Here is a 25,757-nt window from a genome sequence, read left to right on the forward strand (position 1 = left end):
AGTAAAGCGATTCAACTGCCTTTTTTCCAGTGAAAAAATTATTCAGTATTTCAAGTATACAGAAAATCACACATCAACTCTTAACAGTTCTTCCTTACCTGGGCCTGGTGACAAGTGGTCGGCTCCAGGGCTGAAGGCTCTTGGGCCTGGTATCTGGGTTTCATGGCACACCTAGGGTGGGGCTGAGGTGGGTCAGGACAGCCACAGATGGACCCGTCCCCCTTCCCCACAATACAGGATCCCACAGAATGGCACCTCGCTGGAATCACAAGGCAGAAGCCACATTTACAAAGCAGAGGCTCTTTTATTAATATGCCAGAAATCCAAAGACACAGTGGGTTTTCTAGGTAACAAATCAATGTACAAAACCTTACAGTGTTGCTCTCGCTATCCATACAAAATGATTGTCGCATGGTGTGGAGTAAGGCTGGGTTGGAGGTAAGCAAGGAGGGGACAGATGGCATCCCTCCAAAGTGGAACAGGGGCATTGTTTAGGTTACTGACAGGTCGTGGGACTTGGGGCTAGTCGTGAGTCTCACCTTAGTTCCATTCAGCTATGACATGGGAAGTGAGAGGCCATTAAGCAGATGTCTGGGTTCCTCAGAGCTCACAGCCCTGGGTGACACTTGCTCCTTGCTTGATGGCTTGTGTGCAAGTTTGAGGGTCAACTTGATGAGGCGGCAGATGACCCTGCAGGGCCAACTGACTTCTGCTTCATGACAAGGGCACCTACCACGCTGGCCCATCAGCATGACTGCCACCTCACATGTATCCATCCTAGCTAAACTAAGGGCTTTCTCAGGACAGAGCTGGAAAGACTGGCCTAGATCCCACTGGTCCTGACACCTGCCCTCACAGTGGGGGCATGGGGCCTCAACTCCCCTGGCATCCCCTCCCTGTTTTGCAGCCCCCTGGGTATGGGGCAAGGGACTAGAATGAGTCCCGGACAGCCACTTGGGAGAACTCATGCCCTCCTTTGAAAGTTGCCCCTTGACTCCTGCTTCCAAAATACCCATTTCAATACAGAAAAGCTAAAAGGCACCCAGTTGTACAAATAAAGTTCCTTCTCTGGAGAGGGGAAAGGGTTCTACCTGGGTGGATGCAAGCTGCCAGTGTTGGCCCATGGCCCTCCAGAGACAAGAAGACCGCGGCAGTCTCCTAATTCCCCATGGGAATCTCAGTGATTTGCTGTTTCCCCAAAGGGCTGTGCTTTAAAATCGGAAACCCCTATTTCTCCCCTGGTGAGGGGCTGAGCTGTGCGGTGTCAGCTGCAGAATCGGCCCCTCTGGGACAGCTTGGCCTTGGAGATGGCCTGGGAAGGAGTGGGGGAACCAGGCACAGGGCCCCTGGGATCAGGCTCTGCCCTGCTGGGTATGCCAAGGGGGAACTTCTGCCCGCCTGCCTTCCTAAGTCATGGGAAGTGGTGGAGGCAGACGGAAAGCTGGGGCTGGAGCAGGATGCTCGGCAGGGGCTCCCTCCCGCTCCTGCACCTTCATGGTGCTCCGGTGCTCGAGCTAAGCCAAAGCTCCCCCAGCCCCGACCCTGCTTCTGCTGCCACCAGCACCACCTCTCCTCCGATCCCCCATCCTGCCCAGACCACACTGATCTCAGAAGTCCCCCACGATACCAGGTTAACTGAGAGCTCACCTGATCCCGTATCTGTGCCAACCACTCCTGCTAGTGAAGACCCTGGGGTGAGCTGAGTCCATGGAGGTGACGGCACAGGGCGATCCTCTGTGCTCTTTGCTCCCGGCCCCAGCAGCGAAACCTAACGCATGCCCGTGAAGGACCTGCCATTGTCTTCAGAATCCTGAATTAACCAAACGTCTTTTTGCTTGAACAGGACAATCACAAGGAAAAGGGATTTGGTGAAGAAAGCCCATTTTCAGGAATTGGTCTGGGTGGTGGGCCAGCTTTCCTCCTCCCTCCTCCATTTCTGAAGGATTTTCTGATAGAGGTGTAAAATCAGAAGAAGCCTGGGAGAGAAACTTACTGAGCCAGGACATGAAGTTCACCAGTGCCGTCCCTTGCCGCCCAACTCTGGCTGAGATCTGACCGCAGGAGTATAACCACACCCTTAGATTACTATTCCCATTAGGTCTGAGGCCCTGGTCCCCAAAGGAACATTCTATTACACTATCATGTATAGAGAAATACTAACCCAGAGGATGTGGGTTCTTTCCTTCCTAAGTGGTTTTGTCCCTAAAGCAAGACACAGAAAGCCCATGACATGGGCCACAGGGAGAAGTTAGTGGGGATGTCGTCGGCTGGGATGTGAGTCTAAAGCAGCGTCAGGAACACGATTCAGATCTGGCCTCGGGAAGGCTGGCCACTTGGAAGGCAAGCCCTGCAGAGATCGGCAGAACCTATTCAAGTGGTCGTCCTCTTGTGAAGGCGGCCTTCTGGAGCTTTTCATATTAGAAAGCACTCACAGTGGCCCGACCTCCCCTGCAGGCCAAACTGACTTCTGGGGTTAAAGAAAACAAGGCAAGGTGGTTACAAACCAAACCCCACCTTGTCTTTTTCTCTTCCTATATATAAATATGTGCATATATATGAATATGTGTGTATATATATACACACACATTATTTCGATACATCATAGTAAAATAATACTATTGTTATTGCATAGGAGAGACAGCTTTCCCGAGCTGGGGTTAGGTGATGGTCTGGGAGCGCTGGCGGCTGCCAGGGAGCTGCTGGGTGGCGGGGGCCAGGCCACCGCCGCTGAGCTGTTGCTGCACCTCTTGCTTCCGGGTGTGCTCCTCGTACCACTCCTAGAGCAGAGAGCGGATGGAGTGCTGAGCAGGGGCACCCTTCCCAGTCTGAAGAGGTCACCACTGCAGTGACCCTCCAGCCATGGTCAGAGGAGCAAGCCTCAGGACAGAACACACAGGGCTGCCCATGAAGGTGCACTGGAAGGTCCCCTCACCCCCGGACCTGCTGGGAATTCTGACTATGGCCCCAAAAAGAAAAGTGAAGAGTGGAATCTTTCCCTAATTAATTAGAAGATTTGCAAACCTCTTTGTAAAGTGTGCTTGGTGCACATCAGCTCTTTAAGCAAGGCACAGAAAGTAATCCTTTGTGAACATCTTTCACCCTTCACAAAGGGTGCCCCACCCCGAGTTATCCCTTTTGAACTTGGCCAGAATCATGTCCTTATTTTACACCTTATAAGAGGCTCAGCAGTTGTATAAAGCCAGATGAAATTGGGTGCCTGTGCTAAATCCTTAAGGCTTTTGTGGCCCTCCAATAAGACTGTGAAAGCATTTTTAAAAAAATTAAACCTGCCTAACCATTGTTGTTACAGTATCCAACATTGCCAGAGGTGGGGTACTTGGATAATTAAGGAATTAAACATATAACTTGGATTTTTAAAGAATCTAAATCACAGAACTGTAGAACTTGAGAAAGATCAGGATGGCCTAGTTCTGTGCCACCTCATTTTAGAAAAGGAGAAACAGGCCAGGAGCAGGACAGGCAGAAGCCATGCAACAAGCACAGCACCTGAGAGCTCACATGCAGTGGTCTCCTTGGCTTCGTGAGGCAGAGACTGCCCCCCTTTCACAGGACTGAATGGGCTGAGTGACTGGCCCAGGGTCACAAAGCCAGGAATCAGAGCCAGGTTTTGTGACGCCGAAGCTCACATTAGTTCCACATCTCTGTGACGCCAAGCTCAGCAAAGCACTATGTATTGTACCCCTTGTGTTTTTAGACAGTACAGGGTCTCTTCTGGGTACTGCGGCCCCTAGCCCTGCGGGTGTGGGCACTGGTCACCCCTGTCCAGTGAGACAGAGGGCTTTAGCCACCAGAATGCCACACAAAATAGCCTGGCCCATATGGCTGGCATGGGAGACCCTCCTCTGAGCTCAGGACCCCAAGGTGGAGGAGCAGAAGACCCAGAGCAGGGATCACACACTGGTGGCCCATGGAATCTGTATGGAATGCAAAGCGCCAGCCCATGTGGTGTTTTGCAAGATATTTTGATTAGCTGCCAACATGGAAAGATTGGGAGATTGTGCCAAAAAAAAAAAAAAAGTGACTTCTGCCTTTTCTTCAATTAGAAAAACAACAAATAGTCAGAAAGCCCGAGAGCCCTGGGCACAGAGGGCCCATCCCTCCTGGCAATGTCTGGCGGCTCTCTTTGAAGGGTCTTGTCCTTTCCAGCTCACCGTGGCCCCTCTACTCTCCCTTTGCCCGCTGTGTCTCCTGCTACATACATTTAATTTGCAGCTCAGGCTCAGAGTAAGAAATCAAGATGAAGTACTGAGAAAAGTACAAGGCAGAGACATATGCAAAGGACCACACAGAGCCACCTATACTGGGGAATGGGTCAGTAGTCCAGGGCTGGGCCCTCTGCTTCCCAAACCTTCGTCCCAGCCGCCACTGGCAGTGGTCCCAACAGATGCTCCCATACTCCCCACAGAGCCTCCCCCCTGCTCAAGATAGGGACTGGAGAGCAGCTCCCCATCAGCAGTGGGGAGGACCTCTCCCTGGCAGGAACTGGGGGCAGCATGGTCAGGGGGCTCCTACCTGAATCTCCTCTTGGTACATCTTCAGGCTCAGATCGCTTTTGGTCCTCGATCTCCGTCCCAGAAATACCAGCGTGTTTTGCTAAAAAAGAGCAGAGGCTGGTACAGACCTGCCCATGTCAGAGCCCTGGGGACCTGCCTCCATAGACCCCACCCACTCCTCTGGCTTTTCTAATAGTGCTACTCAAAAGTGGCACCAAACGTGAGGGGCTGGACAGTAGGGGAGGGACTAAAGCAAAAACCCGCTCCCTCCACGCGCGGGACGAGGCCCTGCTGCTCCCCACCTCGTATCGCTCCATCTGGGAGAGGATCCTGAGCAGCTGGGTGATGTCTGAGTTGGCTCCCCGCGCCTGCCGGTACAGTCCCAGGACAGCCAGCAGCTCGTCTTTGGAGAATTCCTTCTCAAGGATGATGCCACCATCAACTGCAGGCGGGGTGGGAGGGAGTGGGAAGGAGCCTGGGGCCCAGGGCTCCCCATCTGGCTTGTTCAAGCTTGGCCATCCTCCCTGCAGCTCCTTCCGAGGCCCTAGGGTTCCCTCCCTGAGCAGAACTCCAGATCACCCCGCCTCCTGCCATGTGGATCCCGTGTCCCTCCCCTCCCCTTGCTGTGGATGTCAGGGGTGCCACCCAGATCAGGAGCTTACAGGGGACAGAGGGTTTCGGGAGGGAGTCTCTGAGCAAAAACAATGGTCAGATAGTCTGATCCGATAGAGATTTGGAAGCAAGTTAAGTAGGTACATGGCAGTTCTGATGGAGAATCTGCAAATGAAGAATCAGTATGCAGAAAGCTCTGCGATATGACCTGGGAAAACTGAGGCAATTACTAAAGCTGGGATCAAGTTGCAGAAGGAAGGACTGCTGGTTCTGCAGGCAACAGTATCTGCGCCATTTAAATCTAGAACCATAACCTGAACACGTTCTCTAGAAATGTGTAGACAATGACTCACAAGAGGAACAGCTAGGGGTGACGTCTCTGGGAGGCAGGGGAAGCTGGACAGAGGGCTGCTGTGTCCACCATCAGCCTGTCTCTGCCATGTGATTTTTCTTAAACTATGACATGTGTTGTCTTTAAAGATGAAAACAAGAGCATTTTTCTGTCCTTAAATAATCTGAAAATCAATGCAAATGGAGATCCAAAAAAATAAGCCACAGAGATAAGATGAAATGATAGAAGGTTGGGCAATTAGCAGCTGAACTGGACAGTCAAAAAGCCAACAGCTTGCCAGCCAGCCAGCCAGCCAAGCAGGCAGACAAACTAGCAAATGCTCCTGCTCTAGCTCTTTGCACAGACCTTCTGAGTCTTGGTTCTTGCGGCTATAGTTCATTCGGAAGACGAAGGCCTCAAGGATGAAGGCTACGATGATAGTCATCACCACCTGGTGGGAGAGAGGAATGGGGGGCACGTGAGCTGCTGCGGGGCCACCCACCCAACTGAGCCCCCAGCTCCCTGCTGAGCTGCCACCCTGTGAGCAGGGGCAGCTGGAGACTTTGAAGATGAAGGACGAAGGTCTTTCTGTGGCTGGCAACCTACCATGGTCACGATGTAAAAGGTCATGAAGTAGAGGCGGCTCCAGTGCGAGGTCTGAGAGGTGACACCCTCCTGGAGACAGAGGGAAGCAGCCAGTGAGTGAGAGCTGGGTGGGGCCGGGTCGCTGTCCAGCTGCTGGCATCGCAGGCTCTTTACAGTCCCTTCCTGATTTGCCTTTGGTTGTGGAAGACACAGGAGGGGGACTTCGCTCCCCTAGGTCTAAAAATTCCTCTGTGCTGCGTAAGGCCTGGACACTGCAGTGTGGCAGGTTCAGGACTAACATGGCCAGTCTTTGTCTCAAGTCGGGGTGGCACTTGGAAGAGTTCAAAAAAATAACAAACCAACAACCCTTGCCACCCTCTTGATTGAAAAGTCTATCCCACACTGATGGGAGGACAAAGACCCGGAGGTGAATGGGCATCTCCTGGCTGCTGGGGGACGTGTGGGGTGCAGGGACAAAGCCAAGTTCAGCAAAGGCAGAGGGATTGGTTCCTGGGGCCCAGCTCAAACTGTGGCCTCCCTGCAGGACCCCAACCCTGCGTGACTCAGGATCCCACCCCTGCAGGGAAGACACCCCCCAGGGGATGACCAGGCTCCTTACCATGATGATGTACCAGTTGTTGACAACTGTGAGCTCAAACAAGGTCACTGCCAAGGGAAGGGAGAAAGAGAAGCATTTTGATCAAACCTACTTTTTAAAAGTCAATTTCAAGTGGCCTCTCTCTACCTATCTTGGGTACCCTGCGTTAAATGATGGTGTCCCCATCTTCCAACTTGGGCTGTGAGCTCCAGCAAGATCAGCCAAAGCTCCTGAGTGCCCATCCCACAGGGAGTGCTGCCATCGTGGCCTGTCCCCAAAAGGGTGTGCCCTCCACCTCAGCAGCTCTGAGCGACTGGGGCAGGGCTGGGGGGCGGTACTGGGGAAAGAACACCCAGACCTTACTTGGTGTAGATCTGGGAGGCCATGAGGGGCTCTCCTTCCTACCAAGAGGCTGTGGCACAACCTCTTCCCTCTATCCCCTGCACCCCCAGCCTCTCCACAGCCAGGAGCAGAGCAGTGTGGGTCTGAGCTGGGGCAGTGCAGGACACTATGGCAGGTGGGGTGGCTGGGTCCCACCCAGCAACTGTAGTGTTCAGCCAGGGGGTGGTGCCTTAGCATTGGGCCATGTCCCTCCCAGCAAAACAGTAAGCTTTTCTGCTCCTTGATACTAAAAAAGTACCAGAAAAGGAGTAAAACCTGGGTGCTGAGTGAGTCCTGGGGTCTGGCCTGGACTGCACCCCAAAGGCTGGGCAAACCACATGCTCCATCAGGGCCAGAGAGAACTCGAGAAAGTGGGAAACAGCCTGGGAGGGAGAAGCCCCCCACAGCTTTGCTATGCCACATCTGGAAGCTGTGGTTCAAGAGCAGCATGCCCAGGGAATGTCCCTTCAGCCTGTGGCTTCTGCACTCACCAAAGCTGTTCAGGATGTTGTCAAAATTATTGAGATAGTAGTAGCCTTCCTCCACGTCAGTCCTATTGCCCACGGTGTGGTTGAGCCAGCGGTAGGCATCTGCCACTGTGCTCATACTGGCCGGGGAAACAAAGGGCAAAGGCAAGGTCACCAGACAATTGGTCTCCTCAACACAGAACAAAACGTTCAAGCAAACTAAGATCCACCCAAGGGGTGTCCCCAGCCCAGCCCACACCTATCGTTACCATGCTCCTGGTTTGAGGTGAGCCCCAGCTCCTCTCACCAGCAGGTGCCGGTGGGAACCCCGGTTTGCCCCCCTTATCTGCCTCCACTTGGCGGGACCTGCTCCCTCTCAGCTGCCCAGGGAGGCGCTGCAGAGAGGGGTCAGCAGAGCTGTCTCTGCATCTCCCCAACCTGGGACCTGCTCTTGGGCCTCGGTACAAGGCAGCAAGCCAGGGAGGGAAAGCTCCTCCGCACCTTTCTCCACCTCCTGGCCATAGCATTCTAATCGGGACTACTTTCCTTCCAATCCTTTATGGCTGAACTGTTAAAATCTATGCTGATATTTCTACATGTCTCCACATCCCCTTGTTGCCACAAGGCCCCCAGGGAGCTTGTTCAGAAGGCAGGGTCCTGATCCTCTTGCCAGACAAACAGTATCAGACGCACAGGGTGGGGTCTGGAGTTTGCATTTTTGAGCAGTCCCCCTCGCCCCCACCCGTGATTCCGATGTACCCGAGAGTGTGTGACCACGGCTATAGGCTTGTGGTTTTGTGCTCAGCTTGACACTCAGAATGGCTAACAGTGTCTCTAGAAGGCGTTTCTTTACCAGTGCTTGAGGCCATAAGGACCCAAAATTAAAGAGAACACTGGGAATCAAGGACTAATGGCAGAGTGTGCTGACTTCATTGTGGTAGCCTGGAGGAAGGGAGAAGGGAAGGGAGAAGTCATGGGAGGCTGTAACCCCCACTCCCTGTCCTGGCCCCCAAAACCCTCCTGCAGGCGTCTGTCGGTCTTATCCTAACAGGCTGCCCCTAGTTGTTGCGTCTGCCCTGGTCCCCAGCCACGCCGAAGAGAACTGGGAGGAAGCCCTGGGACTTGGATCTTAGGCCCCAGGCTACCCCTGGTTGTGGAGCAGCCTTTAGCCCTCAGCCCAAAGGGTGAGCTGATCTCAGCCTGGCTAGAGTGTGCCTGGGGGACAGGGACACTTGCTCAGATGTCCTCCCTTCAGAGACGACCTGTTTTGGGTCCCTCGCTTAGCTCCTACACTGAGCCACCCCCGGAAAGCAAGGCAAGGCCATCCCCAGGGCTCTCGTGGTGCTGGGGCCCAGAGGGCTGTGCCCCCAGGGACCCCGAGGGGCTAGTCGGTGTGTTGTCCTGACTCGGGTCCTCCAGCAATCCCGGCTGCCCAGGACTGGGCAGGGCTGGGGACCCCGCTGCATACTCACTTGCAGCAGTTGGGGTAGAGGACGCCACAGAAGAATTCCATGCCCACGATGGCGAAGGAGTAGTAAAAGATGAGCAAGGTGAGGCCCAGGCTGCGGAGGAGGGTCGGAAGGGACAGGGTGACTTACGGCCAGGCAGGAGAGACCAGCTCCTCCAGCAGCCCCGGCATCCGCACACCCTCTGAGCTGACTCATGGAGAAGCATGCCCCTAGCCAGGTTTACTGACTGGAAAGTGCCTGCAGGGAGGGGGCCTTGTGATTCAGGTCGGGCGGTAAAAAACGGCTCAAATCAGGACTCCATTAACAGATGCCCCGTTACCAGAGATTCACCCCTTACCTGTGAAGGGAGACTCACAGGTGACCCCTTACCTGTGAATGTAGACACAGGTGGTAAGTGAGTTGACAGCTCCCTGCCCTCCCTACTAAGTGTTTCAGACAGGTCAGTGGAGGAGAGTGGTGCCAGGAAGGCCTGCGGTGGTCGAGATTTCAGTCTCCTTGAAGACCCGTCAGACCCCTCGTTTTCAGGCCTTTTCAGGACTCCTCCTCTCCCCCAACTACCGCCCAATTGCCCCCCACATGGGGCACAGGCTGCATGATGCCTGGCCCTGGGGGCCCAGAGGCAGAGCAGTACCTGGCCATCCGGGGCAGCAGTTCAAACATGGTGTCCAGCACATTGCGGTAGCGCTTTTTCAATTTGAACAACCTGAACAAGGCAAGAAGGCCCGGCTGCTCTCAGTGCACGGTGGGGCCCCTCGTCTACCCAAGCCCCTCCCGCCCTTGGAGCCGCCAGTCCAGCACTCAGCTGGGGTGACTTGCACAAGGAAGGGCAGTGGTGGCCAGGACATCGGGGCGGGAGAGGCCCCTCCCTGAGGGGATGCCGAGCCATGCCAAGCTCCTCAGTCTTAACTCGGGTGAGGCAGCAGCAAGTGGTCACCACAGTTTACAAATGGAGCAGGAGGCTCAGGAGGCAGATGCAAGGCCTTGCTCGGGACAGTGTGGCAAAACCCAGAAAGAAGGGAATGGAGGCCCATGCCTGCAGAGGAGCTGAGAGGGTGGGGCCTCGTCGGGAAAGAAAGGGCAGCAGTGCGTGGGGTGGAGGTTGCTGTCTGCCTGGTCCCGGCCACCACCAGTGCACGGCACCACAGTCTCCTAGAGAGACACCACCCCGGACTGCCATCGCACACCTCCTCCTCTCCTCCCAGGAAGGACGGAATGGGATGATGGACACCTATGGGACCCCGGCTGTCTATCAGGAGGAAAACCAGGCTTCTGCAGGCAGAGAGCTGCGGATCCCTAAGGAGCAAAGGACACGTCCTTTGCCTAAATGACTTCCTGCAATGGTCCCTGGAACAAAGGGGGAACCAAGTGAAGGTTTTTCTTGCCTGGAGGCTGTGTCAGAAAAGCACAGGGGACTCAAAAGTCCCTTTGGACCCTCAGGGGCCATGGCCAGAAGGTTTATGATTGAGCATGTTTCTGTGGCTGCAGCAGATACACCAGGTGCCAAGTTCACCTGAGCTGCAAGCCGTGGTTCTCTTGCAGTTAGAGGCGATTGGGTCCAGTGCTGTGAGGAGGCAGGTGGTCTGCACACCCCCACAGGCAGACAGGGCCCTGTTTCTGCAGGGGCGTGCCGTCTGACACCAGGCTTCTGAGTCCTCTGACTCATTCCAGTCATCTCCCAGAGCAGCCCCAAGGCCTGTCCCACCCTCCCCTGCCCATCTCGCCCCCACCCCAGTCCTGACCTCAGCAGTTGGAGGGGACGCAGGACTACTATGAAATAAAAGGGCTCCATGTTGAGGGACAGAGCCAGTAGTCCCAGGAAGGCGAACACAGTGACGGAGAAGTCAAACCTAGGAGGAAGGACAAGAAGCTAAGGTCCACTGGGCCCCTCTGAGCTTCCCTCCCACCAGCCCGCTGGTCCCAGCCCTGTGCTGTGTGCCCCCCTCCAAGGAGTCCACACACACCAGCCACAGCAAAGCAAGAGCGTGGCCCACGGAGGCCTCTGCCAACAGGTCAGGAAGCAGCTCCTGCCGCCTCGGGGTTTCTGAGGTTGGCTAGGCTGGCCCCTGTCACAGCACACTTCTCGGAGGTCAGAGAGGCCCCAAACCCCTCCTAAGGGTCCTGGTCTCATGGGTTATGCCAGTGACGGCCGACCCTAATAAGGTTCCCAAGAGAAGGAGAAGGAGCAGGATCAGCAGGTACGATCCCACCTGGAGACCAGTGGACAGGGTCTCTGCAGACATGCGCTAAGACCCGGAAAACAGCCACACACATCTCACTGTCCCCCCAGACTCTCCTCCATTAACCTGCTTTACTCTCCTGACCCAAGGCCCGGTGAGTATAGCCCGCTTTCATGGGCAAATTAACTTTAACAGGCACTAAGTGACCGCTTGAGGTCTCAGTGGAACAGGGAGAAGGGCCACTCAGGTCTCTGCACTGCCACCAGCTTGCTGCTGACCAAGGCAGGTAGTGGAACTTCCTTCTCTGTGAGCATCGTGCTTTTTATGGAAAAAAGCACTTAGTCGTTGGGGTGTGGGGGTTAAGTGACTCAGGAAGAGCCAGTCAGCCCAAGGACCCCCGAGAGGCCATGTCCAGGAGGACTAGCAAGGGCAGCCTGAGGGAGTGAGACAACAGCCTGGCCCCAGTGAGTTCTGGGCTCCAGGCAAAACTGGGCCAGAACACAGGCCTTGACCTGTCCTCGGGGCTTCCTTCTGCAACTGCAGAGACAACGTGAGTGCATTGTGGGTGTGTAGGTGTAGGGGGAGGATGCGGGACTTTTCATTAGTCTCAGACACAGTTAAGAAGCATGCTCTCCACTTACAGATTCCATCCAGAGGACAGGTATTCAACGGGGCCCAGGCCAGCAACCTTCAGGAACAGCTCCACCCCATAGACTGTGGACGGCAGGACGCAGTCAGCAGCAGCCTCTTCCACAGCCTCTCCCACGCCTGTCCCAGCGCCGTTCCTCATTCAGACTCTCCCGAGATCTCCAACCTCCCTCGCAGGCTGTGCACCCTCCAGGCCATATCACACCCATGCCCCCCATGACAGTGTGGGTTTTGGGAGAAGCCAGGCCCATGTGCTGGGACCTGGGACCACCTGCTTAAAAGTGGAGCATCACCCCCACTTTGAGAATGGCCCAGACATCTGTCTGTCCATCCAACAGGTATGTCCTGGGCACCTCTTCTGTGCCAGGCATTGTGCTGGGTGCTGGGTGTGCAACAAACAATAAGCAACACAGTGTGGTGCCCGCTTGCAAGGAACTTAGTGTCTAGATGGGAGGAAAGAGCATGGATGGGTAAATGATGATGCAGTGCGCTCAGGGATGCTCAGACACGGAAGGAGGAGGAGGAGGACTGTCAGGCAGAGCAGTATGGCAAGAGGCCCAGAATGCCAGGCAGAGCAAATAGCCTGTGCAAAGTCCCTGGGGCAAGACAGGGCACTGGAGAGTGAGATGATGATCAGGAGGGCTGCAGAGTGGAGTGAGGGCAGCTATACTGGCAAGAGAGGAGGGTGAAGAGGAAGGTAAAGGGGCCCCATTTGGTCAGGTGGTATGAGTTACACACAAGATGGGGAGGCCAGTGGAGAACCACAAAAGAATTTAAACAGGGTGGGATGGAATTAGACTCAACTTCTGCTCCATTCTCGCTAAGCTTCCCTGTTTTAGAGAAGAGCCATGAAACCCTAAACTAAATGAAAGTGCTCCTTGCCAACGTTTAGGACAAGCAGTTCAGCAAAGCCATGTCAGAAACTTACTAGTCAGAAAGACAAGGTAACTCCAGGGCACATGCTTGGAGAAGAAGTTCCCATCTGTAAGAAACAGAGGCAACAGCTCAAAGAGGAGGACCAGGTTTGCCCCCAGGACAGGCCAGTTCCCTTGCCAGGGCTCACCTTGCAGCATGAAGGTTTCCACGAGGATCCAGACCCCATTGACTGCCACCACCAAGTCTGCAATAGGCCCATAAAAGACAGAGAAAACACAGACAGGTGCAGAAATCTACAGGTTGTGGCTGCAGCCCTTGGTTAATTTTGAGCAGCTCCCTGAGAGTGAGGCTGCTCCACACACCCATATGGCAGGTGATGTCTTTCTGCTTAGTGCTTTTAGCTTACAAGCTAAATCAAACAGTAGTTTCACTTAGAAAACAGTTATGGGTTTCTAAAACACCCTCTATGCCACTGTAGGGATATTGGTTATGATGTTTCAGTAAGACCTATAGATTACTCCAAGCTGGTATAAGTGATAGACAATATATAAATGGTTTGAGTATTAAAACATTTTATTTTCCTTAGAGATGTCTGATTTTAAAATGACTGCATGAACTAGTCAGCAAAGCTGCATATACATTTGGCCTTTCACTTCTAGGGACCCATCCCAGGAGATATTAGGAAAAACACAAAACCACATAACCACATATACTGAAAGCTGTTTACTGAAGAACTATTTGTGATAGCAGAAAACCACAAACAACATATATGGTCAACTGGGAACTGGCTGAATAAACTTAACATGTTCATGAAATGGTGTACTATCAACTATAAGAGAAATGAAGAACAAGAACACCTCTATATATGGAGTAGTCTCCAGAATATATTGTTAACTGAAAAATGCAAGGTGGGAAAGAATATATAAAGTATGCTATTGTTATTTAAAACAAGGAGATATGCATATATATGCACCTACCTATAGTTTTTTTTTAAATGGAAGGATAAACAATAAACGTTACCCACTAGGGGAGGTGACAGGGTGTAAATGAGACATCCTTAAATGTATTTGATTTTGTAGATCTGACATAGAACTATACATACGTATTTTACATAATTAAAAAAAAAATTAAATGTAAAAAGCAATCCCTAAAAGTCAAAAGTAAAATGAAGTAAAGAAACCTAAATGTGTATCCCATTGATGAAATACCTACAAGGAGGGGAACTATTCCAAGTGACCTTAAAACACAATAATTTGAGCAGTATTTTAAGTAACTGTTTTGGGGTTGTACTGGTATTGTTTTTCAGAGTCTATTATGTGTGTACTGTTGGATAAAGCAAGGGAATAATTACATTAGTATTGCTGGGAACCAGGACTTTTAAGACTGCAGGAATCTAGATAGGACAGAATGACAAAGTTAGGTAAAAACCTTTTAGTCCTGAATTTGAATTAGAAATACCAGGATAAACTCACAATATAGTTGATCTTTAAAAACCCAAATCCGACCCCCATCCATGGAAAGGCCTAGAAACAGTAACCAACCCAAAGCAATGAGCACATCTAGCAACCCAGATTGTGGTCTCTAAATATCATTTCCCACTAAATGGAACCATAGCTCCTCACAAAGACCAAATCCAATCAAGCCTCTAGATGAGTAGTGTCCAAGAACTTCCTGTGGCAATGGAAATATCTCACATGTGCCATCCAATTGGTAGTCATTAGCCGTATGTGGTTACTGAGTGCTTGAAGTGTGCTATTATGACTGCATAACTCAATTCTTAATTTTAGTTAGCTCCCACATGTGGCTAGAGGCTACCACACTGGACGATACAGCTCTAGATAACTACTGAATTACAGGAAATCAGCAAGAGAGGAACATGAGAAACCAAGACCAGAAGAGAAACAGTATTGTTTCTTCAACTAAATATCCCAAGAGTGAGAAGAGGGATGGAGGAGGAAGCTACAGATTAAAACAGACTTAAGTGATGTATCAGCCAATCACACTCTGTGCTTCTGGAATTTGCTTCCAAACACTCTAGGTCCAGAGAATGGGTGATGAGCTGGGGTGAGGATATAAACGGACAAGGAAGACTGGCCATGGGATGATAACTGTAGAAGCTGGGTGACGAGTACATGGATGCTCATTATAATACCCCCACTTTTACACATGCTTAGAATCTTTTGCAATAAAAAGTCAACACAGCCACAGGACTAATGCCTTGTTCCCTCTATCTCTGGAACACTAGAAGACTCGGGAGGAGAAAAGGGGCCTAGAGCTCTATTTCACACTTACACATGAAATACTGGAAGGCCTTGGACTTCACAAGGATATTAATTCCTATTTGAAGAGAAGAAATGTTAACATGGAAATTTTCATATACAAGTGCTCCTACCAAACTTCACACATGTTGAGTGACCTGGGTATTTGTGCCCGGGGGTGAAAACAGAAAGGTCTGTTCTAACAGTGACACCCACACTTGTGCTAAGACTGCTTTGAATACAGCTGCTCTGTGGAGAGCTGGGCAACCCAGAGCCAGGACAGAGCAGAACAAAGCTTTGCTGACCACTACAGAAACTGAAAGGACGCTGGCCTAGACCCGGGACTATTTATTCATCCACTTTCAACTATCATTCAGTGGAATAAAAACCCTCAGAAGAATATGGAGTGACAGCTGTGCCTAAAGCCCATGCTGTGGGAGAAATCACGAAATAGAATATACCATGTTTACGCTTGTTCATAATGACCCAGATCCAGGCTGCGGGCTTCTTGCACAAGAAAATCCCTGTGAACTAACAAAACTCCCATGCGGAACTTTAAAACTGGCATCAAAGCAAGGGGCAGCTATTAGATAAATAATATGGGCACTCCAATTTTTAAATTTTGAGTTTTTCACTATGCAAGCATAATAGAAGGGACTGGATACACAGCTACACATCCTGCCACAGAAGGGTGGTCAAAATATATTAGATCAAAAGGCAGGTTTAGAACAGAATATATCATGTAATTTCACTACTGTTTTTAAAATGCACAGAAGAATAACCCACGATGGAAAGAAACACAAGAAAATTAACAGTTGGTTATCTCTGCGTGGGAAATTTTAATTTTCTTCTAAGTATCTGACTTTGTAAATTTTCTCCAATAATGAACATCTTACAAATGTCTTTTGGTTTAGTTTTTAAGTTACTGGTTTCCATTCTGGTCCAACACTTATTTCCCTGCTGTGGTAATCACACTCCATCTCTTTTACATACACAGACATTCAGACACACACACACACGCATCCTCTGAGCATGCTCTTCAAATGCCCATCTGTGGTCTCTAGAAATCTCTATCTGTCCCCAGCACCAAGACACCGCATTCAGGTCACCCTTACCTTTGAAGATGAGGAACGCTGTCCGGGGAAGCTCGTCAAACCAGTGCTCTCTATTTTTCTTTGCCTGTTCAGGAAACAGGGCCATGGGACAGAAGATATTAAGACCACTGACCAGACTAGCCCTGGGAGTCAGGGGGCCACCTTCCTTCCTTGCTCCCCCAACTAACTTGAAAACACTCAGGGATCTAAATAACAATAAAGATGCCCAATATTTACTGAGCATTTAAATGGGCCAGGCACATGCATTATTTTTATATGATCTTTGAAATAACTCTGTAGGTAGGGACTCTTGTTACCCCTTTTCCCAGGTGGGACAAGCCTTGGAAAGGTTCCATAACTTGCCTGATGTCAAACAGTGACTAATGGGGTCTAACAGAGACTGGGTGTTCTTAACCAGGACACTACACTGCAGATTAACAGCGCATGCAGGGCCTCTCAGCCTCACCCGTACCCCATGAAGCCGTCTGCCCACCTCCTCTCTGGTCGCACAAGAGCACTCACCCTCCACTTCAAGGCAGCAACTTCATAGATATCATAGAAGTCCTTCAGGCTGCCATAAGCAACATGAAAAGGCAAAAAGATCAGAACACACTCCCACTGAGCTTCAGTTCTTACTCACTACCTGTGGTCACCCTTAAGCGTTGGGGGGTGGGGGCACCTGGGAGTCCAGCACATCAGGACCCTCACCTGCAGGCATTTGATGTCCTTGCCCCAGGTGCTATGAATACTTAATCCACTTAGTCTGCACCAACTGCTGACAACTTCGATCCTCCCAGATTAGTGTATTTCTTAGATGGACAGGGACTGAGCCTCCTTTAGCAGAGGACTTAATGCATCTGTCTGTACAGTCTGGCCTGCTTCTTTTTAAATCAAGAAGAAGGGTTTTGGTCCTACCTAGACTGACCCTGGAGATCTCAAGGCCAATTCTCTGAGGCTGTGTGTGTGTGTGTGTGTGTGTGTGTGTGTGTGTGTGTGTGTGTGTGTGTGTGTGTGTGTGTGTGTGTGTGTGTGTGTGTGTGTGTGTGTGTGTCTGTGTGTGTGTGTGTGTGTGTGTGTGTACATATGCCTACATGTGCTCCCCCTGATGTGTGTGTGTGTGTGTGTGTGTGTGTGTGTGTGTACATATGCCTACATGTGCTCCCCCTGATGTGCATCTGCTCACAGTGAACTGCCCCACTGCCCCACCTCCCTCAAGGCTCAAGGGTGAGCAGCAGGCCAATCCATTTCAAGAGTGAATGTGTTCCTTTTTGTCAAGATAGCCAGCCTGAATTTGTGTTGGACTCTTGTCACTTGCAAGTAGAATCCTGATGAATGGTCTACATGTGTAAGAATCTCTGTGAAGAAAACTAAAGGCTCTAACAAGTCTCTTTGCCCATCCACCACCCAGGGCCTTCCTACGCCCCCGCTCCCTTTCATGCATGCCCTGTTGGGCTAGCTGCTCTTACCTAAGCAGAGATGCGTTGCTCTGATTCAGGGCCTTGAAAGTAAGATAGCGCTCTCCGGCACCCATCCGGGGCTTGTAGAAGCGCATCAGGCCTTCGAACTGCCTGTAGGAGATGCCGGCAGGCCTCTGGGCGATGATGGAAGATGGCGATGTGGGATATAGGAAAACACACAGAGCCCAGATGCCCTTCTCTTGTGGGCAGCCACGCCAATGCCCCACACAACACAGGATCCCTGGGCACCCCACTCCTTCTTGGTATCCCAAGGGCAGGACTCCTGGTTTCTAAAGCTGCTGGTCCTGCCATGCTTAGGGGCTGTTCAGGGAGAGGGAGGGGAGTGGGGAATAACCCAACCTCCCTGACCAGCCCCCACTCCTCCCTACCCGCTGGCTGATGAGCAGGCGGTAGGCATGCTGGATGGCGGTTCGCTTATGCAGCAGCAAAGACTTGAACTTGTGTTTCTCAATGTCATTGAAGGTGTCGAATACCACCGCCAGAAGCTGTGAGGCAAGAGCAGAGACTTGGCTCCCCTGCATGATGGGGCCTCAGGGAGTCAGGGAGTTTGTCTTTTGCCTCCAGAGGGCGCTCTTCCAGTCACCCCAGAAGGGGGTTTGAGAATACCCTCCCGCCTGCCCCTCAGTGGCACAGGAAGTTTGTCTCCAAGTCTTGCAGAAAAGGGTCATTCATTGCCTCTCATAAATTTTCTCTCTTCAGATACATGAAGACACTGTTATTTTCCCCAGCTTTCTTCTCCACTTACAACTTGCCCTTGGATGGGCAGTTTTTTAAGGGAGAAGAAAGCCGTTGAGAAAAACAGCTGGGTTCAACTCCCAGTTCAGCTCAGTACATGGCCAGTGGCCTGGGAGGCGGCTGTGTGTCCATTCTGTGCTCTCCCATGACCCTCAGTGCAGGAAGAAGCAGCATTGCACCAGATGCTCCCTCCCCCATCCCCTTGTCCCCTCTCAGGGTGAGTCATGGCTTCAGGCATGGCCCCCCGCAGTCAGGGAAATGAGGAGGCCTGCACTGAGAGCACAGCCTTGCACAGCTGCCTAATGCCACAGTTAGCAGATTAACAACACAGGGTGTGTTATCAAAGGGCAGTGGGGGAGTCGGGGGGAGAGCTGATTTGAAGGAAGCCTTTTTGGAAACACTCTTTATCTTTCAAAAATATTTTGAGGGAAATCTTTGTCCTTACCATCCCTTCAAATTCTTCCCCATTTTTCCCCTTTAGATCAAGGGTGGGTCAGCAAACTTTCTATTTAGAGGGCCAGATAGCAAACATTTTAGGTTCCGAAAGCCAGAAGGTCTCTGTTGAAACTACTCAGCTCTGAGGTTATGAGATCAGCCATAGACAAGGCATAAACAAATGGAAGTGGCTGTGTGCCCATAAAACTTTATTTACAAAGCAGGCAGTGGGCTGGCTTTGGCCAGCAGGCTGTAGTTTGCTGACCCATGCCCTAGATTTTCACAGCTCTAGACAGATTACAAATTAAGGCAAATCAGTTACACGCACTACATTTTATGATTCTGAATTAACCACTGTATTTAAGAACTATAATGTGTATGAAGAGATATCCAACATACTTCCTTCTGGTTCTGATGAATGTAAAAGAAAATAGTTTCCTTTCTGAGACTTCAAATTTTTAGGAGATTCCCAAGTCTACCCCAGAGAAAGGATTTTTCCATTTCTGCACTGGGCCTGACTGCAGTGACTGGTGTGAGAATGATCTTCAAAAGAATAAATTTAAATGCAAGACCTGATAAAAGCCTCTCCCTGATTAACTGTGCCATTGACATGCAGTCTCGGCACTGGCCTAACGGCCTAGTGTCAGCGGTGATCTGCTAATGGCAGAGCATTCCTGCTGGCCAGCTGAGCCTCCACAACACCTCCAAAGTTCCAGTGTGTCCAGGCATTTGCCATTCTCCTTAATGGAATGTGTTCTGTATTGAGTCTTAATGGCTTGTGATAGGGGTGGAAAGACACCAGACATTCCTGGCACCTGGGTGCAGGAGGATGAAGTGATTGAGAGCAGGGGCTCTGGATCAGACCAGCTCCCTAGCCCCCTGAACTGTGCAGCTGCAGGCAAGTCACGGTCACTCACCAGGTTCATGATGAAGTACAGCTCGATGGAGAGGTACACGATGAAGAAGACACAGGACCAGGGGTTCCGGGAGTAGGAGGGCATCATCACATCTGGGAAACTGGATTTTTCAGAGTATCACCCACAGGGCCCTGTGTCAGTCTGTCTCTACTTCTCAAAGGCCATCTCCCTTTTCTGCTTGCCCAGCCACACCTCTCTTCCCCTACTCTTGATCCATGGGCTTCAAGCTTATCAGGCCACTGCCACCCCTCAGTGAGCCCAAGGACCTGCCGAGCTGATGTGTAGTGTTCTTGGGAAGACCCAGGGCCACTGACAGAGGGCGGAAGCCAAAAGAAGAACACCGACTTACTTGGCTGTGGTGAGAAGGACAAACAGACTGACGATGCTGTCCTCCAGGGTTCTGAAGTACTGTGTGGGGAAAGAGGGCAGAACACGCTGGCCCAGTCCGAGCATGCACACCGGCCAGGAGCAGCTGCAGGGGTCACCTGGAGGGCCCTGCCCTTCTGCTCCCCACCCCACTGACTCTGCCTCCTTCCGAGGAATCCCCGAGGGGTGTCAGAGGATGAGGAAAGTAGAGTCAAGGCCTCTGCCTTCCTGAACTCCATGCTTCTGGCAGAAGCAGATAACTGACTTTGGAATTTATCTCCTGGAGAATCATGTCCTCCCCCAAAATGCTCCGATGTTCCAAATCGGATGCTAGAAACATGCCTTCAGGGGCAGGAAAGGGGAGTCCCTCAATGCTTAAGGAAGGAAACAGCTCATGTCTGGGTGATGGGAATGTACAGGTACAAATGGCTATGAGGAGAGGCCAGGCAGGGATCCCTTCCTAAAGTGGCGAGATTAGTCCAGCCACCTCATCTGAGGGGAAAGGCCTCACATAAAGGAAGAAACAGACAAACATGGCAATTACTTACGGGGTCTGAAGGATTAGGGGAGAATAAGTAGAAACCTAGAAGGTGATGGAAAACAGGTAGAACAAAAGGGTTAGAGCAGAGGGCCAAACCCAGATGACAAAAGGATTGGACAAATAAATGCTGGAAATCTGTCTTTTCATGTAAAAAATCTTATTTTAGAATGTTGGCCTTATCTAAAGAGGCAAGGCCTCCTCAGGGTTAGAAAGTCTTGCTTTGATCTCTAGTATAGCTGAAGTGTGCAGACCTGAATGTGCTGGGCATACACGACAGACCAACTCCCATGCACGCACACCAGGAAATGCACGAAAGTTTGCACTGCAGTGTGATCTGTAATAGTGAAAAATGTCCACCAAAGGAAGAACAGATAAATCTGGGTATGCTCACAGCCACTGAAAACAAACAAACTAATCTACGTTTATCAACATGGATAAACTTCAGGAGAGCAACTTGCATAAGGAGACACACATATTATGTAACCATCCATGTAAAATTTTTCAATATGCAAAGCAGTATCATTTATTATTGCTGAAGAAAACATAAATAAAAGTAAAACTATAAATATACACATGCCAAGGATGAGTTTAGGACAGGGGTACCTCTGTTGGAAAAGGAAACTGAGTTCATGGCAGGATGCAAAGGTGGCTTCTGTTTTATTTCCAATACTTCACTTGCTAAGGTGGAAGCCATGAGTGTTATTCATACCATTAGTAAAACCTTTCCGAGTTTAGGAAATGGTCAAAGCAAGGTTTTCTTCAATTGTATATTTGCTAGAGACTATCTGGCTCCTGGGGCACAGGGAACTCACCAAGGATGGCGAAAATGATCATGAAGAAGAGCAGCAGCAGGAGGATGTCCATGAAGGGCGGCAGAGACTGGAAGATCTGCCGCAGGTTGCTGGGGAGAAAGGCAAGGCCGGGTGATGAGGGGCTGCCTGAGGCAGGTGGGCCCAGAGAAGTGCAGCTGGGACTCCACAGTGGGGCACGCTCCTGTCGCAATGGGGACCAGATACTCCTGACCACGGAACACCAAATCCCATTGCGCTCTGGCCTGTGACATCATGCTTAGTGCTTCTCTAGAAGACTTGCACTCAGAAGGTGAGGTGACAAGGAGGAACGGGGACAGGTGTGGCATGCACAGCCACCTCCTCCTGCTTACAGAGCACAGGAAGCAAGTGCCCTGCAGGAGACAGAGGGAGCAGCAGAAGGCCAAGTGCATGGCCTTAGGTGCAAAGGGCAGCTTCCACCAGCAGATGTGGGATGCCTGAAGATATGCCAGGGCCACCTGGTCCTAGGACACTTGTTCCCAGATTTAAGGAAGGGCACAAAGAATGAGTTGCTAGCGTACTCTCATCAACACTACCCCAGCCGAGGGCTTTTCCAGATGGACTCTCTGAAGCTAAGCTGAACCCTAGGATTGTGGCCTGGTTTGAGTTCCGGGCCCCAGGCTCTGTGGAGGGGTCAGGAGAGCCTGCTGAGTCACATGGGCTTTGCCGTGCTGCCTGCTTTAGGCTGTTGCCTGCTGATGTGTTTGGGCAGATAACGTGCTCAGAGAAAGGAGCCAGCCCCAGAAGGCTGCAGGTATATGGGAATGAGCCTTGGCCCCGGAGTAAGGAAACCTAACCTTCAGGAGGTATACCACTTCCTCTGGGTGGGCCGAATAGCTCGGGGAGTGTGCTCACAACCTACAATGTGCAGGATTCATCTTACGCCCGCTTGATTCACTGGGTCCTGCTCCACTGGCTCAGAGGTCCAGGGCAGGCCATCATAGTGACTGTCTAAGCAGCTCCTCCCCAAAGGCCTTACCGCCGGACGCCACCGCAGTACCGACAGTCCACTAGGAAAATACAGCGCAACGCCCGGGTCACCCGCACGTGGGATGTCTGCCGTACCAACACCACGATGGCCTCAATGAACTGCACCACCAGCACAGAGGTCTGGGAGTAGACAGGGACAGAGCATGTCAGCTCCACCAACCCAGCCCCTTCCTGCATCCTGTGAACTGAGGGCTAGCAAGATACTGCTCACTATGGCCCCAGCTCTCTCTCATAGGTTCCCCACCATCAAGCAGCCCCTGGAGAAGAGCCCTTCAGTGGCTGGTGCAGATGTGTGGTCCCAGGAGAATGAACCCAAGCAAGCAGAATGCTCCAGCAGCTGTCAGGTGGCATTTCACTGGGTAAAACCACCACTCTGCCTGGCCACATCTACCCCCCTCTGCTTCCAGCTCTCCCCATTCACATCACGAAGACCCCCGAGGTCTGCCACGCATCTCTATCACCGATTCCTTGGGCACATTCTTGCAGAAAAGTGTGCATGGTTTTCACACTGTAGAGCACCACAGGAGGCATTCCCAGTTATACCTCCTCTCCTCTGTACAGAGAGGTGCACAATACTGTGTACCGATCAGTGTTGGCTCAGAGGTTAGACAGACCTGGGTTTGAACCCCATCTCTCTGGGATTTAGATCCCATTCTCTTCTGGCTGGCTGGATGTAAACGAATGGATGGACATCTCCTGCAAAGGTTATTGTGCCATGCTTGGCATGCACTAAATACTGAATCCCACTACCTACTGTTAGCATCACCATGACATCAGAGCAAGGCTCTGCAAAGCTGAAAGCCTGGCGAGGACAGAGACCCAAGGTTACACTTCCGAATGCACTAGACCCATGGGGGACTTGGGATTGAACTAAAGATACAGGCTTGGAGGTGGTATGGGAGAAAATACAGTGAAGAGATGGGTCCATCACCTTGACCATGGTCCGTTTGTGCCGGATGAAGATATGGAGGCCGAGCCACCGCAGCTTCATGCAGAGTTCAAACACGACCACCATCAGGGCGAACAGCTCCAAGGTTGCATGGACCTGCAACCAAAGGGTATGGAGGAGATGCGGCATCACCAGCCCCTGCTCATCACCTTCTCCTCTGAGAATGGAGATAGTGGGTGGGACTGCTCATCAGGTATGCTGCCCACCTGGAGCCGAGGGATGGCCACTGACTCTGAGCAGAGGGCACCCCTCCCTGGACTTTACCAGTGGGCAGAATCAGAGAGAGCCTGGGGGAGATGCTTTCACTCCAGCAGGGACCCAGTAAAGACTTGGGAGCCACTGCCGCTCCTGGTGCCTCCACGACCTCCCAAGGCCTCCCTTTTAAATCTGTACATAGTCTCTGCCCTTCTCTGCCCTTCTCGAATGTTTCCTCTCAGGCTTGAGTTAGCCTGAGAGACACTTTCTGCAGTTGCCCCAGAGATCTGTGACTCCCTCCATCTGGACACTCACGTAAATGCCGAGCCGGAGCACGGGGACAGCGGGGGCTTCGCACAGGGACAGGAGCAGCAGGAGCAGGGCCGTGGATAGCTCCATCAGGTAGAAGAGGTGGTTGTGTGCGAAGAGGTAGGCCGCCAGCGCTTTGGCATTCTTGGGGTGGGTGAAGAACTTGTCATTATTCTCGCCTTCCTGAGAAAACAAGAGCAAGGTGGGCAAACGAGCCTCAGGTGATCAGCCCCGAAGAGATGCCAAGGGTAGGGAAGAAAAGGAAGGCCACGGGCAGATGAGGGGAGATTTAAGCCAGAGGCGGAAGACCACAGAAATCAAAAGTATTATCTTCCTGAAACTGCACCCCAGCCAAGCCTCACCACCCCCACCTGCTGATGGGGCTCAAAAGGCTTCTTCCTAAAAAACATTTGGAGGAACTAAAGAAGAAAAGTCCCAGGAGAATGATAAGCAGCATATCTGACCCCAGAGCAGTCAGATTCCCTCTCTCAGATATGCCCCTGGAAGGTAAAGAGCTGGGGAGCTGGGGTAAACTCCCCCAGTCCTCCCAGGGAGCACCGAGAAAGCTCCTTCACTGCCGACGAGCTAACACCGGCGCCTACTCCTCACAGGGCTCCGGGAAGACACCTAGGACACTGCCTGGCACACAGGAAGCTCCCTGCAAAATACTTGTTATTACTATAAATTATAGTAACATCGAGAGAAAAAAAGCCTGAGGCTAATTTTACTATACTCTTGCTTAACTCAGATTTCCCCAAAGCCCACTTCTTAATTTACTCTGCTATTTCTGCCTAATCTCCTAACCCTGGCCTTGCCCTTGACTCCTTCATCCCAGTGGTAAAGAGACAGCAGCCAACCTGGAGGAGTGCTCACCAGACCAGGCAACGTGCCCAGCCCCCTACCTGTACCCTCAATGTTCCTTTGCTCCTGCCAGCTTCCCTTCCAGGCAGGTACTCTCATGATCCCACTCGACAGTGGTGAGAAAGTCGAGGTGCAGGGAACCTCAGTAGCCCCTGAGCTCAGAGCCAGCACCTTTGCTCTGTAATGGCTCCTGCCAATGATGTAGAAAATAAGTGACAGAGCCCTGGGAATGCTCTCCTTGGGAATATAAGGAGATGACACCCTAAGGCCATTGCTGACCCTCTTTGTTCTTTTGGGGCAGGGGCAGTGGGCACTGTGGTAAGTAAGGGATGCCCCACCTCGTCAGCTTCATCTCATCGGTAGCCATCCAGCAGCTGAAACACACAGTACTTGCTGGGCTAAGGCTCTGCACACACCAGCTTGCTTCAGCACTTCTCAGCTGGGGGGCAATGCTGCTCCACTGATGCACCCACCCCAACCTGGAGACACGTGGGGCTGTCACATCTGGAGGCACTGGGGAACATCCTGCAATGCACAGGACAGCCCCTGACAACAGCCCCCGTGCCAACAGTGCTGTGCCCACAGGGCCTGCCTCACTCACTCCCAGCACCAGCTCTCAGGATGGACACTCTTCCCATTGGCTCCATGTCCTGGAGGAGGAAAGCAGCAGAGCCAGGTCCCCTCACCCAGGGCCCTTCTGAAAGCACTCCAGCTATCTTGGACTACAGTCAGACCTTCAACTATTTCAGCCATTCAACTCTTCTGGGATGAGGCCACCCTTGCCATCCTCACAAAAACCTGATTCTGGGGAAGGCGAAGCTAACACATGCCACGGTGAATCCTGCAGAAGGTGCAGGGCCAGGCTAGCAGGAAGAAGCATCTCTGGGCCCAGAGGTGGTGCTGGTGCTGTGGAAAGAGCTCTGGCCAGTGGGCCAGCTTGTGCCGGCCTGAGGTGGCTTCAGCTCACCAAGCCTGTTGCAGAGAGTTGGGAAGGCGAGGGATATTGTCAAGTCCTCACCCGGCATAGTACCTGAGACACACAGTAGGTGTTTAATAGATGTTTGGTAGGCTGAACAGTCCTGTAAGAGATCACTTCTCCAGGCCCCAGCCTAGCCCAGGGACTGTCCAGTAGCTGGGAGGT

At 51.7% G+C, this 25,757-nt stretch overlaps 1 protein-coding gene across 6 annotated transcripts in view; it reads right to left on the reverse strand.

The window, feature by feature from the left end:
- Nucleotides 1-284: 284 nt before the first annotated feature.
- TPCN1 (two pore segment channel 1) overlaps nucleotides 285-25,757 on the reverse strand; it is a 54,874-nt gene continuing 29,401 nt past the window's right edge. For all 6 annotated transcript variants that reach the window (XM_036929534.2, XM_036929533.2, XM_036929532.2 and 3 more), the window contains 25 exons: nucleotides 23,762-23,938; nucleotides 23,234-23,347; nucleotides 22,292-22,422; nucleotides 21,295-21,383; nucleotides 20,490-20,524; nucleotides 19,925-19,983; nucleotides 19,576-19,675; nucleotides 17,857-17,973; nucleotides 17,477-17,601; nucleotides 16,533-16,581; nucleotides 16,032-16,095; nucleotides 14,951-14,995; nucleotides 12,846-12,902; nucleotides 12,711-12,764; nucleotides 11,776-11,848; nucleotides 10,697-10,804; nucleotides 9,589-9,660; nucleotides 8,961-9,050; nucleotides 7,513-7,628; nucleotides 6,662-6,708; nucleotides 6,064-6,132; nucleotides 5,824-5,908; nucleotides 4,817-4,956; nucleotides 4,534-4,614; nucleotides 285-2,777 (listed from right to left, as the gene is read on the reverse strand). In XM_036929534.2, the coding sequence (XP_036785429.2) occupies nucleotides 2,658-2,777; nucleotides 4,534-4,614; nucleotides 4,817-4,956; nucleotides 5,824-5,908; nucleotides 6,064-6,132; nucleotides 6,662-6,708; nucleotides 7,513-7,628; nucleotides 8,961-9,050; nucleotides 9,589-9,660; nucleotides 10,697-10,804; nucleotides 11,776-11,848; nucleotides 12,711-12,764; nucleotides 12,846-12,902; nucleotides 14,951-14,995; nucleotides 16,032-16,095; nucleotides 16,533-16,581; nucleotides 17,477-17,601; nucleotides 17,857-17,973; nucleotides 19,576-19,675; nucleotides 19,925-19,983; nucleotides 20,490-20,524; nucleotides 21,295-21,383; nucleotides 22,292-22,422; nucleotides 23,234-23,347; nucleotides 23,762-23,938 (2,217 nt within the window). In that variant the 3' untranslated portion in view covers nucleotides 285-2,657. The remainder of the gene's footprint in view (nucleotides 2,778-4,533; nucleotides 4,615-4,816; nucleotides 4,957-5,823; nucleotides 5,909-6,063; nucleotides 6,133-6,661; nucleotides 6,709-7,512; nucleotides 7,629-8,960; nucleotides 9,051-9,588; nucleotides 9,661-10,696; nucleotides 10,805-11,775; nucleotides 11,849-12,710; nucleotides 12,765-12,845; nucleotides 12,903-14,950; nucleotides 14,996-16,031; nucleotides 16,096-16,532; nucleotides 16,582-17,476; nucleotides 17,602-17,856; nucleotides 17,974-19,575; nucleotides 19,676-19,924; nucleotides 19,984-20,489; nucleotides 20,525-21,294; nucleotides 21,384-22,291; nucleotides 22,423-23,233; nucleotides 23,348-23,761; nucleotides 23,939-25,757) is intronic.

Source organism: Manis pentadactyla, chromosome 14 (assembly GCF_030020395.1).
Source record: "Manis pentadactyla isolate mManPen7 chromosome 14, mManPen7.hap1, whole genome shotgun sequence".
Taxonomy (NCBI): Eukaryota; Metazoa; Chordata; class Mammalia; order Pholidota; family Manidae; genus Manis; species Manis pentadactyla.